The sequence below is a fragment of the Synchytrium microbalum genome (assembly GCF_006535985.1).
Source record: "Synchytrium microbalum strain JEL517 chromosome Unknown SmJEL517_scf0015, whole genome shotgun sequence".
Classification (NCBI taxonomy): domain Eukaryota; kingdom Fungi; phylum Chytridiomycota; class Chytridiomycetes; order Synchytriales; family Synchytriaceae; genus Synchytrium; species Synchytrium microbalum.
The window spans coordinates 239,288-255,324 of NW_022158364.1; the positions used below are offsets into that span (position 1 = coordinate 239,288).

Genomic DNA, 16,037 nt, shown 5'->3' on the forward strand with positions numbered 1-16,037 from the left:
GCCGTGTCCTAACTTCTTACCATTTGAAATAGAATCATATCCGTGTTCATAAGGCCGAAATAAAGGATGGACAGATTTGCATTGCAGGCTATCCCCTTGTCTCCCCGGATCTCCAGTTGGGTCGTCGTTTAACAGTAGAAGAAATTGTCAACGAATTGGTACTTGACCAATATGAACGACAAGATATAATGGCTTATACACCTACAGTTCTCTGTATCAGTCACTCGGCCAACGTTCCAACCGACGTTGAAGGCTGGACTGTATTTGCCAAACAGATGATCAGCGACTGTAACACGCAACGAGACCGAGTTTATTTCGGAGCAGTAGAACGATTCAACCTGGAGCAAGAACAATTTAATAGATTAGGGTTTGATTGTAGAAAATGTGGAAACGTCAAGCATCGAAAGTGGAATCAGATTGTGAATCATTTGTTTGGACTTCATTGCAGCCTAGATGGAATCATTGATGTAAGAAGGCAACATTTTTTACCTGTTTGTTTCTGTTTGATCGTCATCGAGCTCATTCCCTACGTAATTCCATCACACAACCGACTTTAGACATCTCCTTTATGGTTGCCAGAATCACACCCTGTCTATGAGATGGCATATCAGACTCGCTATGAGCGTATGCTCAGAATCATCAGCGATGAGACTGGTCTTGACCCATCTGCATGTGATGCGCTTGCAAAGCTACTACCCACCAACTTGGTTGGGCAATTGTACCGCTCAGATGTGTCATTTAGGGAGCCTGAACACTTTGAGTTTATAAGGCCTATCGTTGGGCCATATACCGGAATTAAGGCCTTTGACTGTCGTAGATGCTTCCGCACGAATCTCAGTCTTCCAACCTTGCAACAACATTTGGAAGTCATTCATGGCAATGAGCCTGAACGCCCATGTCTGGACGATCTCGTACCACATACTTAAGTGGCAGCTTGAAGGGGTCGCTCGTCGCCAACCCATATGGGAGAGCAAATTAATAAAGTAATAAAGTATAATCGCTCGATCGGTCATATGAACATGAGAGCCTTTATGTGCAGTTGTGAATGTGTGGTCGTCACAATGATGTGCAAACCGAAACACGTTTGGAATACTTGAATCACGCATACGCTACTCATTCCTTAGGGAATTTTTACAGTGCCTGCCAAGAAGATATGTTTTAAACGTAACTGCGGCTTTACCTAATTGCAGATCTTCGAACAAGGTGCATTGTAGGGCCTGTATATCAAATGTCCTATGTGAGACGCTATGACCGCATGCTCGAAGGCATCAACGATGAAACTGGCCTCGACGAATTAACATGTGAAGCTCTTGCAAAACTATTGCCCACCAGCTTACTCGAACGATTGTACTGCTCATACACAATTTATACGGATCCTCACCACTTCGATTTCAACATACCTATCGTCAAACTATATAACGACATGAAGAAATTCGACTGAGATACTACCGTAAAATCCTCAGTCTTGGAGCATTACAACAACATCTGGAAGTCACTCATGGGTCCGAGTCTGAACGTCCAAGTTTGGAGGATCTCGTAGCACATACTTGAACAGTTGGGAATATATTAGTTAGGGAAGGATGGCCTTGATTATTTGATTATGAGGGGAGGAGAGGAAGAGCAGGTCGAAGATGTGGTTGGAGTGCGGAAAGGGAATGGGAGGGTTCCATGAGTATATTTTACATCGCAAAATAAATGTAACAGTGCTAAAACGAGATATAAGCCCACAAGGTGAAAATACTGAATCAGTACTTTTGGGATATCTAGCTAGTTCTGAGAATTTCGACGCAGAATTCTATGCGGTCGCTGTCAACCAGCGCAGTCTATAAGCAGAAATGCCATCACCAAAATACGGATGAGTAGCTTCCAAAAACTCATCAGCAGCCCTGCAGGCGTTACGATGCCGGCGATTCTGCTTTTGTCCGCTTTTTGTGGCAAGTGTTGGACAACACCAGTTTTCGGGGTTTCATAGCTAAAATGGTAGAGTTGGAGGAGACAGATACGCTTAAAAATCCAGAACTAGTAGCTTTGACTATCGATGCTGGCTCCAAACCGTTGGTTGAACCAACAATCGACTCTCAGTCTCTTCATTGGTACAATCGTCTGCCAGTTCCTTCCACAGCTAGGTACAACAAGGACACATACCAGTTGTCTCTTTCTATGAACCTGCTGCTCGGTTTAATTGTGGCTATCTTTGCGGTCAGTATAGCGGGTCAGTTTCAACATCATCACATTTTTTTCGGTTGCTGACAATTACATTCGCTGCACTGTTTATCATAGTCAAATCAGGTGAGCATTGATCTTCCAATGAGCTGGATCTCAAGTCTGGACTATAAGAATGTTGTATTCGCATGTGGATCCACGAACTGTTTTCTGGCCCCACGAGAGTTGACAAATACGCAAACCTCATATGTTGTCTTCACGTGCTACGTACAAACCTCATAAGAGCCTCATACGTGGAAATGATCATCTCATATTGGTCCCATGCCTTTACGTCTGACATACGTATCTCATACCTTGTATTATCTGCTAGAACTTGGCTCAACCGATATTGAATGTGCTGGCTGTTGATTTCAATGCTCCTCTGAACGAAGTCGGCTCAATCAACACAATTGCATTGGTTGGCTATGCAGCCGCTCTGTTCTTCTTGGCGCCGCTGGGAGATCTCTTTCCAAGGAGGCTTATGATACTGCTCTTCGCACTTTTAGTGATTGGTGTAAATGTCGGATTGGCACTATCCAAGAACCTAGCGACTTTCCAAGCATTGAGTTTCTGTGGTGGACTGGCTGCTGTTGGGTAAGTTGCAAAAGGCACTTTGATTCCAACGCCTTGTTTTCCAATGAAGGTTAACTTTTGCTTAATTTAGACCACAATTCATCACGCCTTTATTGGCTGATATTTCACCACCAGAGAGAATGGGATCTGCGATTGGAATAGCGATCGCTGGGCTTCTCGCTGGACAGCTGTTAGGAAGAGTGCTATCAGGAATCATTGCAGAGAACCTGGGCTGGCAGGCTACATTTTGGATATGGGCGGGCCTAATGGGCTTCGTCTTTATCGCGAGCTTTCTCTTCGTACCCGATGTTCCGCCAAAGAGTGCCAACAAGAGTTACATAAACCAGCTCGGAAGTATGTTGATGCTCCCTGTCAAGTATCCCAAGTTTACGTCTGTAAGTCGCTTTTGTTTAAACGGTTCACATATCATGTAAAAGAGCCTAATCCATCAAATCGAAATAGTTGTTGGTAATGGCCTTTTTCGTTTTCAGTCTCTTCAACAGCTTCAACTTGGCATCAGTATTCATCCTTGGACAGCAGTATGGGTTCAATCCGCAACAAATCGGGCTCATGGGATTGATAGGAGTTGCCGGTATTCTCGGGTATGTGCCCATGCAGTCTCGGTCCCCGTTTTGACTAGTACAAAATCACATTCTCATACTTGGTTATTGCTTAGTGCACCACTTATGGGATCGGTTGTTGATAGACTAGGAAGCTTCTGGTCAACTTTCGCTGGCACCGTGCTCTTAACGCTGTCGGGGATATTGGCATTGGCTGCTGGAGACAAGAGTGTTATTGCCGTGGGAGTCTCTATGTTTGTGCTTGATTTGAGTACCCAGATAGGCGGCAATGGCATGCAAGCTCGTAGTTACGAGATTGATCCTGCAATGAGATCGAGGTTGGTGAACTTGTGGTTGTGTTGATGTAGGAAAATGAAGCTGATTTGTGTACGGTTTTCTAGTATATCTGGACTCAATTTCCTTGTGGGAGTGCTTGGTGGCGTAATGGTGAGTAAATAACTACAATCCGCGCTCGTATTGCTGCTCTAAGATTTTCATATTGTTAGGGATCTTATGTTACCACAGACTTGTATGTTTTTCATGGATGGCAACCTGCCATGATTTTCATGGTGGCCTGTGGGTTTGGATCCATAATAGCAATCATAGTTCCGGGACCTAATACCGATTGTTGGGGGCTATTCAAAGGCAAACAACAGACAACTGAAATGCAGCCAGTCGTGTCGGAACCTGAGACAACTACTTCGTTGTGATTGCTGAAATGCTAAAGTAAATGCAAAGCCGCAACAGAATACCTTATATAATGATGTCTGAATCTAGTCTGGATTCTAGCCTGGACCTAGTGCTGATCCAAACGATACTTCTGATAGACTGATAGACTATAGTATGTAAACACGACTGAACACGGTTTAAAATGATATCTGATGATATACCTATTAAATGAACGACTTTAATCCACAAAATGTCGTGTTCTTATAGCTGTGCAATTCCAGTGACTCTTTTGACTTGGTGAAACTGTACATACAAAAGACGCATCACGTCAAGACACCTTTAGAAGCTCATTAGAGGCTTGATACAAGCTATATATATTCGTTCAGAGGATGGCCGGTCATGGAGATACCGTGATGCAGCTGATTGTCGACACTCTTGCCAAAGAAGGAAACATACAAAACACTGCAAATCTGAAATTACCTGATGGAGTCGACCAGCTGACACTATTAGGCTTCATCAACAGTTTAAATAGTAGAGAGGTCAGTGCAACTTGCTTGTCTCTAGTTCCTAGGTGGCATTTGAAGCTATAGTCGCAACATTAGATTTTTTGTAGTAAAAAGTGAACACTTTGACAAGACCAACACATCAAACTAGTAGAGCTAACTCGATCAAATTTCTTTTTTAAATTGTCTAGATTGTCACATATACGACGATAGAACGTGATGTTTTGGTGCTGACCGATGAAGGACTGGATATTGCTGAACAAGGAAGTTGGGAAGCTCGTTTGTTTCATCACGTTCAGCAGCACCCAGGCGTAGGTCCATCTGAAGTCTCGGTAAACAAACTTTGATTAATGATCTGTGTGCCATTCAAGTCAAATGCTTAACATCATTCCATGGTGCTCAGAAACAACTTGGAGATACAATGATCAAAGTTGGTCAAGGACAAGCCATGAAGGCAAAGTGGCTGAAGCTTGAAGACAAGAAGCTATATCCAAATGTAACGTTCTCCATGTTTAGTCCTGATCGAGGAGTTAGAACGAATTGTAACGTCTTTTTTTTGCTAGGTCGAAACAATTGTGGATCAAGTCCAGATAGAGTTGAGATCAATACAGCGGGATGGTGCTCATCCAGATCAAATGAAAGTGAAGGAACTCATCAAACGAAAGCTAGCGAAAACAAAGTGAGACAAGACATTTGGCATGTGTTGATCAGAGCGATGGACTAAAGTACTTGTCACGAACTAGAACACTGGCCTCATATTGTCTTGAAAAGGGACCCAAGTTTACAACCAAGTTAGAGAAGGAAGCCACCGAAATTACTGATGAGATGATCAAATCGTATGCTTTCAAGTTATGGTCGATCTCTGGCACAATGGTTTTTGCTCACACCGCTTTCACATTCAGAGGGTCATGGAAGACACAAACCTTCAAAAAGTACAATTTCAATGCATTGGGTGTCTTGCCGACTGGTGGTCACCTACATCCACTGCTGAAAGTCCGTCAAGAATACCGTGAGATCTTCTTTGAGTTGGGGTGAGTTTTTTTTTTGGCTCCTTCCTCCTTAAAGTCCTGTTATCTATCCAGGAGAATGAGCGATGACTGACACATTGCCCTCCTCACATACAGGTTCACTGAAATGCCAACAAACCGTTTTGTTGACTCGTCATTCTGGAACTTTGATGCCCTCTTTGTTCCACAAAGACACGCAGCCCGTGATTTACAAGATACCTTTTACGTCAAAGATCCAGCTACAGCTGGTTCTCCCCCTCCGGATCTGGTGGAACGTGTTCGACAAGTGCACTCGGAAGGTGGTTATGGATCAATAGGGTATCAAGTGCCATGGAATATAGAAGAGTCGCAAAAGCTATTACTGAGAACACATACTACTGCCATCACGTCGTCTATGCTGTATGCTCTGGCTCAAGAGGTTCGTTCACATAAGCTTCACCTTTTTTTGCTATCTGAGTCAGGCGACACTGACAACCACAAATCCTTATGCTGCATCTACAGAAAGAGTTCAGGCCCGTCAAATACTTTTCAATTGATCGTGTCTTCCGTAATGAAGCACTGGATGCTACACATTTAGCAGAATTCCATCAGATAGAAGGTGTGGCAGCTGATAGGAATATTCGTCTGGGAGATCTGATAGGAACAATCAATCTCTTCTTCAAAAAGCTTGGTGAGTGTAGAGACTACAGCTGTGAGATAATGCTGTTTGAAGACAATGGCCGTAATTGTTCTGAGCTTTTTTGCTGTGCCGGAATCAGTAACTTTGTGTTGACACCTCCATGGAATCCCAGGCATCGAAAAGATCCGCTTCAAGCCAGCATACAATCCATACACCGAGCCATCCATGGAAATCTTTTCATGGCACGACGGGCTCAACAAGTGGGTAGAAATCGGAAACTCTGGCATGTTTAGACCTGAACTGTTACGACCGCTTGGGCTACCTGAAGATGTCCGTTGCTTCGGATTTGGATTGTCGCTGGAACGACCCACCATGATCAAATACAAGCTCAACAATATTCGAGATTTGGTTGGACACAAAGTTGATTTGGCAGGTGTCCAGGTTAATCCCATTGCTCGGTACGCAGCTTCATATGCTGTCACGTTTTGTATTATGACTATGGAAGTTTTTTCTGGTTTTCGCTAAATCTTATCTCTTTTCAGGATGGACAAGAACTGAGTTTTGTTTAACATCATAGTATAAAAGTGGCGTTACTTTTGAAAATATCACCCATGCATCTTTGTGTCTTCCAAAAGCCCGGTTTATTTGTTAAGTGGAATGGAGTAGACGCCTTCATTGGTTTCTTGTGATTTCATGGTGGTGGTGCAAATGAGTGCAAACGATTTGTTGTCGAAGACTAAAAGTTCCTGGAGGTAAGCATCTAGGGCCAATAGAACATCAACGTATTACCCCGTTGGAAGCCTAGGCCTCCCTCTCCTCTTCTCTGAAGTAATCGATATGGGGCATCTGGATACAACATCAAAACCTGATTGTGAGTCTTGAAACTGAGAAAAGGGAAGCCAGCACCAACGTCTTACTTAAAATACGCAAATGTTGAAGCAATCAGGACTTCTGGTTTCGGGATGGTTCACGCTGACGCTTCGTTAGCACCCATACCCTAAAACACCACGATTAATGCATCCCACAGTTTGGCATCTGGTGCCCACCAATAGCTGCATTACATCTTTTGTAGTAATGCAAGAGACCTCTGGCTATGAACAACCGCAAAAGTGATTCTGGCCCAGAAGAAGTCATCGGCTACGTCACACAATAGCTTGCAAGTTATGGTACCCGTGGCGATATCGAATATTGTTTCGGCCTAGAGACCAGGATTCAGCTAGGCAACTCCTCAGAGGCACTGTTGCTCCAAAACCCCTTTCGTCTTCAATTTCACAGTAGTCATCTTGTCCACATCAGTAAAATATTGCTGTAGCTACTCACTTTGAGAATACCATACCCCAGACTTCAGGAGGCAGGAGTAGAGCTAATGGTGCTTATTGAATCACGTTGAGGGGCGACGATGTTTTCCTGTTGCTGTTGTTGAGCTTCCATAACTGGATTCATATCCATGCTAGAGTATTCAAATGGTATTAGCATACAGTGGTTTGTTGTGAGAGCTGTGAAAATCAAAATGAAAATGTCGATAATCAGAAAGGGAAGATAGCGAAAGAGTGCCCATGTAATGGAGGCAGACAAGCTCCCAGCATGTTTTACTTGTGCCATACATAGAGTTTAATACTATGGAATGTATTCGTCAGGCCCTTCAGGGAAGATCTCTATCTCACACAATGATTTATTGAAAGTTAGGAAGACAAGAGTCCATCCTGTCGCGTTTGGAATCAAAAAATGGCGATCAGAGACGAGAATCAGGCATGGATGACTATGGCAATTGTGATTTCATGTTTAATACTTACATCTCTACCGATGTTTCGCCTCAAATAGTCGTCTTGCGTGCAATTCCCGATCTTTACTTGGTCGTTTTCTTACATCTGAGACAGCAAATATCAAGCGAACAAGGTTCATAATTCAATTTGACTGTTCAATCACGTTGCTGTCCTAGTACGATACACGATAATGACCAAACACGCCATTGATCCCAGAATTCGTAAAATCCAAGAAAAACAACCCTTGTCGCTTTCAAACACTGTCACAAGCACATAGTGGCCTTACAAAGATTGTGGGTCGAGTATCAGCCACTTTCTCGCTCAGAAATCAGTTCTCTCTGACAGCTTGTGAAGCTTTAACGCCGACACATATTCTCTGTAAGCGAGATTGGGTTGTAGGCAAACAAAGCTCTGAAAAATCGATTTTAATATCTCATGTTGTGGTGAATCTCAGGATCTGGAGCTGGGAATCGAAGGGGAAGTCGCCAAACAGAAACAACATCAATTCTCTGTGAATGAAGGCGCAGCTTTAAACATGGTGCTCAAAACGCAAATGACTCCTCTCATCTCTTCCTTGGAGGGGTTACCAGTCGAATTGCTTTACTTTATCTTACTCTAGTATGTCCGACGCATTGTTATGTCTTTGCTAGGGCAATTTGCAGTAATTTGCTAAACCATTTTCCTCATTGACCAAACAGCTTGGACATTTACACGATCGGAAAGCTTGAAATTGCATCCAAATTCCTTCTGGAAGTCATTGTTGAGCATGATATTCGAACCAAGATTGGACCGTCCGAAATAAAAGGTTGGTGTCGCTGCCTGACCCAAGACGTATTGTTGAATGCTGAAGACACTTCTTTCCGACTAGCATCACCGTTCTTTGAGCTATCTCGAGCCAGGGTTCTAAAGATAGCTATCGGTAGAGCATGTGAAACTTGCAATCGACCGGTTATCGAACCGTGTTGGGCGTTTCGAGCTTGTCTGTGTGATCGTTGTATTGAGAATTGGTAAGACTTGATCACAGAATTCAGGCATGAGCGATAATCCAACCCATTTTCTCAATGTGAATAGCTCGAAACCGATTCATGAGCTCGAAAAGGACCACACCGCAGAAGTCTTGAAAGAAATCGTGATTGGGCTACCTGCAATGAACAGTTGGCTTATAGGGCAGCCAAGTCGACATAAAAGATATCTCAATGCTGACTTAGATGCAGCTATAAAGGCTCGAAACGATTCTCTCAAAGATTGTAGTCATGTCATATGGCTCGCGTAAGTTTTTAAGTTTATCACATTGTGTATATTTAAGTACTAAGTTTATAATCAATTAGACAATGGCGTGAGCGTGGAGTCCTTGCCAAAGCAGAAGTCGACCGACTACTAGATACAGATGAAGCCGTCGCGCTATTCTACCGTCGACTCAACGAGCAACGTCAAAGGCACCGTCGTGAAACCATTCTACGAAAAGCAAAAGTCGGTGGCTGGCCAGAGGAAGTAGTCTCTAAATGTGCAAGCTTTAAATCCGCCGTTACTGCCTCTTATAAACTGACTGAAGAGGTATGGCTGTCTCTTTACGAAAGACTGAAGCCAGAGACTAAGAGTGTCTTGAAAGAAATGTTTGAGAACAACCTAGTTGAATTATACAGCAGGCTCAAACCTGCACCTCCGTCCACATCTCTAGCCTGGAGTGTCTCACGGTTTATGAAACTGCCAGTAGTGCAATCTTGGGTAAACGACCAGGAAATATCGTTTCATAGCATCGGTGTCTCGTCATATAGAGCACGTATTGAAACCATTATCGAGGAAGAAGCACAGATATTATATAGTGCTCGACAAACCATGTTGGATGAGAAACTGGGTAGTGCTGCACCATCAGCAGCGCTGTTTGCATTCGCTTGTGATAGCTGCAAAGGGTATTATGATAGAGTCCCAAAGACACTTAAGGCAGTTACGGAACACGTCCTGAATCAGCACGGACACGACCGCAACCCTTTCGTAAGTTAATGGTTTTTTATGTTCGCTCGTTGCAAGTCTTTGACCAGTTTCCGTCTTTCACAGGAGAAAGTCGATGTGGTCATGCCTCCGCCTTCTCATGTGCCATGGACGCCAATCATACATTCCTCCTTTAAAGACGCTCGTTTGCGTGTTGTAAAGGAACTTTTGCCATCTGTATTCGAGTCTGAGACTACGCAGCAAGCCTTTCTCGCTTATAAAGAGCTATTAGTGACTGTAGGACAACAAATCAAAGTGCCTGATCTCAACGACAAAGATGCTTGGATGGCAGTGATCAAAGATTTGGGACATGCCTTTACCTTCCATAGAGGTGTCGCCGAGGACGAACTCATGGATAAATATACGTTTGAAGAAGGCCAGCTACAAATAGTCGCAATGAAGTGTATCAAATGTAAGTCGCCCCTAGGTAGCGCAGCATCTAAACGTGCAGTTATGATGTGGCCCGAAATGTTTCGGCACCTTGTCGAGCAACACTCTCATGACAATGGATCTGTCGATGTAAGACTAGATGGATTTACTCTATTCTCTTGGAGCGATTACTAACAAGTCCACCCTCTTGTAGGCTACATGTGTACGCATCCCAAAAAGCCAACAAGCTCACGAAACAGTATGTGACGAACGACGTAACTACTTGATCAAAATCGTACACGACCTTACAGGGCCTGACAATATCGAAAGCAAGGCAGTGGAACGTCGTATATCAGAGGCCACCAACCAACGATTGTTGTCTTCTGATGTGATGTTGGCAGAACATTGGGAGCCAATCGTCGACGAAGTTACTTCTATCGCCAAAGATGTACGGCACATCCGTGAACTCCTTGGTATCCCTCACGACACTGTATCTGTACCACGTTGGTCTTGCTCCAAGTGCCAACGCGCATATATAAACAAGACGTATAGTCCTATTGTACATGTCCTGGATACGCATCGGAAAGTCAGGGACAAGTGTCACGAGTATATAGTCTTTGGTGAAATGGTTGTGCGTGAAGTCGAGTGAAAAGACGTTGAAGTATACAAGCCCTGCTGAGGTGACGCGGGAAGCCCCAAATGATGCTGAAGGCAATCTGGAAAATAGTGAAGCTGGTGGAGCAGTAAAGGTAGAAGTGTTTGATATAGATGAATGGGTGAATTTCAACTAGCACGAGAATGAGCGATGTGAGAATGATGAGGGTCTATACGAGGAGCATTAACAATAAGAAATAGTTTGTATTCATATCGCTTTCGATGGTCTGAACTAGGTATCCAAACCAAACTCCCTACGACGCTTGTTACGATTACTTTGTCAGTTCCCGTACGACCATGGCAGAAGAGAAGCTCTTGGCTGGTATGGAAGAGAGTGGCGTTGGTGTACTACGAGCAGCTGTCAAAGTCATGAGGTCTTAAAAGTAAAGTCCCCAGCAAAATTAGAAAAGTGAAGAGTAGTCTTGTACAGAGTCGGTCGCAAAGTCCCATGTAACGAAGTAGCTAGCAGTATAATCAATGAGCAATACCAAAGAATTGAATTTAATATAAGAATGATGCTATATGTCCAACGAAAGGTACTAGTTCACGTTGCAACGCTACATTCATTGCTTGATGTTGGCGACTCCCAGGATCAATAGACGAATTTCTAATCAAGATAGTCATTGAAGACACGTAAACTAACATACAATTAGCAAATCCATCCACTATCTGGCCCTTGTGAACTGAAAATGTGAACGTGATCGATCGTAAATCCAAACTCTGATCCAATCCAAATCAACAGTCCAACAGAAGAAGAGCAGGCCTCAGATGGAGCTGGAGCTTGTCGGAGACATTGGTAGTGCGGCATTGGCCTCGACTTTTGTCAGCGTAAGTCTTGATGGTCTTTTTCTTGCCAAAACTTGATTTTTGGAGCTCTGAATTGATTGTGGAAGTCGTTTATTGAAGCATAGCAAACAAGGACCCTTTCCAATGGTATCGTGTCCTAACGCCATTTCCTTCTTAGCCATTCGTGACGCTGGTTGATCGAGCTGTCATACAATCTGTAAATCGTCATTTTTGGCAGCCGCATCGCATCTGCTTCAGTCTCTTTAGCTGATTCGTTTACGATCGAATTCTAGGCTTCAGGAGCTCAGAAACTCGGTGCTGCCTTGCTTGTTGGAATTAAAGAACTAGCATTCAGACCTTGGGCTGTATATGGGCGACTAGAAACAAGGCTAGTTTGGGTCGTTTATCTGGGTACATATGGTGCTGCGAATACCATATCAACTGTCTCCAAGGTTAGCTGCTGCTATTTGCGATTCGGTCTCTTGGACAAATTCTGTCCAAGCATGTTGTTCCTCTTTTTCGCCTTTGAACGAGCTAACAGACCTTTTTCTTGCAGCGATATGATGTGAAGCCCGGTGCTCCTCAACTCGTCGGAACTACAGTCGCAAATATGACGCTTTCGATATGGAAGGATCAAGTAAAAATCCCAATCTTCCTTCACTCGAAAGTAGGGTGTTGATTTGCTCAACTCGTCTCCTTTCGCTTTAGGCTCTAACGAAAATGTTTGGAACGAGTGCTCCTCGACCATTACCAATGTCCTCTTACGCGTAAGCTTTGATGTCTCATCCGAAACGAACCACATGAACACGAACATGCTCATCTCAACTTCACTTCATTTCAGCTTTTTTGCTGGTCGAGACTTGATGACTATCGGCGCATCCTTCACAATACCACCAGTCGTTTCAGCATACCTGCAACGAGAAGCTGCATTCACCAAGCCCGTTAGCGATGTCACTGCTCAAATTCTATGTCCTATGGGAATACAGGCTTTGACGACACCAGTCCATCTGTGGGCACTTGATCTTTACAATAATCCAGCACGTTCCGTTGCTGAACGAGTGAGGTTTATTGGGACACAGTATGTTCCTGTGGTGTCTGTCAGGGCTATGAGGGTGTTGCCTGCCTTTGGTGAGTGTGAAGAAGAAAAAGTCTATCGAACCAAGTCTACATTTGGTTGTTGTGTTATTCGTATTGTCTCCGAATGTGTTTGGCATGAAAAATATTGGATTTACTTTTTTGTTCAGACGATCTGATAATCGAAATCAAACTAATGTTTTGATTTTGTCTATAGGCATTGGAGGTTTGGCCAATTCAAATTTCCGTCTCATGGCCAAACAGTATTTCGCTTCGAACTAGAAAAGATCCTCATGTTGTATAAAAACAGAATTTCTGACTCCAAAACAAATATAGATGCCTCTAAAGCTTTTGAAATGTGGTATTTGTTTGTTTCTTACAAGGTTTTGAATGACGGTTAGAATCGAACAAAAGCAAAACTACAACCTTTTAAACCACAACTTGAGACCGTTTCCAATACGTAAAGTAGGTGCCTACAATAAAACTGTCAGTTACGATCACATACAACCTATAACGCATCTAAAGTACCTGAATAAGGACTGGCTTGTAATTGTCAATGATTCCAAAGTCAAACGTTCGAATAACCTCAGCGGCTCCCAACCTTGTCTCAAACAACGCCAGCTTCTCACCCAGACACTTTCTTGGTCCGGCACCAAACGGTACGTACGCATACATGTTATAAGTTGGATTGTTTTCGAATCGCTCAGGAATGAATTCGCTGATGGGACGAAGAGTTGGTGATCAATTTTGAGTTTTGGCGAAAACCATGTAGTTGGCGACTTTTACGCGTCACGTACTCTGGATTTTCAAAATTTCGTGGATCCATGTGTGTAGCGTAAGCTGTCGTGTGCCTAAGCGTAGCAGAATGGTCGACTTAAACCGTGTCACGTAAAAGTTGTTTGCAACTTTTACGACGTACATTTCTTGACCCTTAGCAACAAACTGCTGTCTCAAAACTCCCGAATCATCAACCCACTCCAATGTTATATCCCGTCTCGGCGTTCTACCCATATTTGGGGCCGATGGGCGTAATCGCATCACTTCCTTGACACAACACTCGAGGTACGGCAACGTGAGCAATGTCTCGTATGTAAGCTGCTTCTTGCCACCAACGGCCTGGATTTCTTTACGGACACGTGCGAGCTTGTCTGGGTGCATGGCTAAGAATGCTAATGTCCATCCAACCTGAATTTTCAAGAAACAAAGTTTTTTTTTTGATGTTTGTCACCGACACATCGGTTCCGGGAGCGTAAAGCAGCAAGAAACTCACGCTAGATGCTGTAGTATCGTGACCCGCAAAGACCATCGTCATGAAGTGGCGCAAGAAGTTTTCACGGTCCGAAGTTAAATAGGATGGGATAGATTCCTTGTCAGTCTTAAGTTTACGGATGTACTGGGCGAGCAAGTCAACGGCATCTAGACGAAATTAATACGAGTTTGATTAGGCCGATGTAGACGTACACGGCCGAGACTGAAACGATAAAGAAAACAAGAATGTACCTTCAGGAACTCCATTATTCAAATACTCGTCGTATCGATTCATAACCAGACCCTGAAGCAGCTTGATATCCTTCTCGTATTTTAGGACTGCTGGCGTCTTCCACCATTTCCAGTAAAATGTTGACGCGAAGGGTACACGTGTGATGAGATGTCCAAGCCCTTCCTCCCACGCCTTCACATACACGGAATGGCCTCCACTATCGACACTCTTAGGATCAAATCCAAGCAGAATGTTTACGATGATATCGCTACCGAAAAAGAGGAACTTGTCAGCTTCGAAAACTGAGAAATCTCTGAATCAGACTTACAAAGTGAGACCATGTAAAGCAGGCTGAATATCAATTCCAGCGCCATCACGTCGATTTTCAGGATTGTCGAGCTCACTTTCCATGTATTTGATGAGTTTGCTGGTGGAAGACTGCACGATGGGACTGTAATTCTTGATGGATACGACACTGAATGCAGGATCAAAGAACTTGCGGACTTCTCTCCATTCGTCTCCGTTATCCTGCATGATAAGGCCACCAGCGATCTCACCGAACACGTCCACCATGGGTCCTCCTCGTCCAAAGGCTTCCATTTCGGTTTGGTAGATTCGTTTGTTGATCTGGTAAAGGGAAAAGAGGGTTTAGACTGAAATGGGGAAATTGGTTGTCCTAGGCAATCAAGGTGTTTAAATATGTCCAGGATGACATACCTCAGGGTCAGAAATCACAAAGAACTTCTTCCCTGCCAAATTCCAGGTTGAAACACGACCATATTTCCTGGCGAGCTCCTTCTGGTATTCAAACATTCGTTCAATGTTCTTCATATCAAGAAAATTGCCAATGATTGGATAGGCCTTGTCTCCTTTGGCATCATTTGGATGACGGGCTCCAACTAAGGTTTTGAACAATGCGTATCCGAGTACGGTGCCTCCAAGGGCGAGGGCCCATCTAAGAGTATGCGTGATGGAAGTAATTAAAATTCATTTAAGTTGAATGGTGAACGTGGACTGATTCATATTGATCTCAGGCTCCGTGAACGTTTTGATGCCCACATTTTACAACAGAATGAGGCATCATAAAGACGACCCAGCAACTCATGATTTCCAAAGACGTCATCGACAATTCAAGAATCTACAGGATTACTTACGGTGGAAGGGCCTTCATTCTCTCAACAACAACCTCGACAGAGGTTCTGACTTGCTCCATCATACTGCAACGGCTAACTCTATAAAGCAGGGAAACCGGATAAGATCAAGAAAGGGGACAATTTTAAGAAAGGGTCTCGCTGGTCTGAGTAGTCGACTTACTATAATCCTAATGCAGCGAATTGTATCCTTAAGATTACGATGATTAATGTCGCACACGTCGGGCAAAAAAAAAGATTATAAGCGAATACCATATAAGGAGGCCAGGCAGAAGGAAGGCCTATCGCCCAAAGCAATAAAAGCCCTTGCGAAAATAGTTGGTAGAATCCTACATGCTCCAACGCGTCTGATCCGTGAACAAATTGGTCTTTGCGGCAGGCCAGTTGTCGTTTTTGACGTCAGCACGTTGCTGTTTTTGGAGCGGGCCTCAATTTATCAACGAATGAGATTTTAAGTCCAATAATGACTGATTAAACGTCAGTATTTGCATGGTCTCATGGTCTTAAAGAACCGTGTTTGACCAGTACTCTAACAAGACAAATCATCTATTTTTGCAACAGATCTTTGTGGAAAGGGAAGACTAGCAACTATCAAGTATATTTTCGACGTGCTTATGCTTAGGACCATCGACACTTGA

The 16,037-nt window shown here is 43.6% G+C and overlaps 3 protein-coding genes across 3 annotated transcripts; 2 read left to right on the top strand and 1 right to left on the bottom strand.

Moving 5' to 3' along the window:
* Positions 1-4,393: 4,393 nt before the first annotated feature.
* Positions 4,394-6,691, top strand: SmJEL517_g03104 (phenylalanine---tRNA ligase; the record flags this gene model as incomplete). Its single annotated transcript, XM_031169032.1, has 10 exons — positions 4,394-4,543; positions 4,699-4,839; positions 4,911-5,003; positions 5,071-5,186; positions 5,251-5,343; positions 5,410-5,538; positions 5,632-5,932; positions 6,016-6,184; positions 6,306-6,591; positions 6,676-6,691. 10 exons carry the CDS (start codon positions 4,394-4,396, stop codon positions 6,689-6,691), a joined length of 1,494 nt encoding a protein of 497 aa, XP_031024998.1.
* Positions 6,692-11,676: 4,985 nt separating this feature from the next.
* On the top strand, positions 11,677-13,050 carry SmJEL517_g03105 (uncharacterized protein; the record flags this gene model as incomplete). Its single annotated transcript, XM_031169033.1, has 7 exons — positions 11,677-11,736; positions 11,873-11,911; positions 11,988-12,146; positions 12,251-12,331; positions 12,403-12,461; positions 12,536-12,822; positions 12,986-13,050. The coding sequence occupies 7 exons, from the start codon at positions 11,677-11,679 to the stop codon at positions 13,048-13,050; spliced, it is 750 nt and encodes a 249-aa protein (XP_031024997.1).
* A 137-nt stretch (positions 13,051-13,187) lies between these two features.
* Positions 13,188-15,461, bottom strand: SmJEL517_g03106 (uncharacterized protein; the record flags this gene model as incomplete). Its single annotated transcript, XM_031169034.1, has 9 exons — positions 13,188-13,241; positions 13,297-13,486; positions 13,566-13,619; positions 13,688-13,953; positions 14,039-14,184; positions 14,269-14,516; positions 14,577-14,875; positions 14,966-15,203; positions 15,403-15,461. 9 exons carry the CDS (start codon positions 15,459-15,461, stop codon positions 13,188-13,190), a joined length of 1,554 nt encoding a protein of 517 aa, XP_031024996.1.
* Positions 15,462-16,037: the final 576 nt, after the last annotated feature.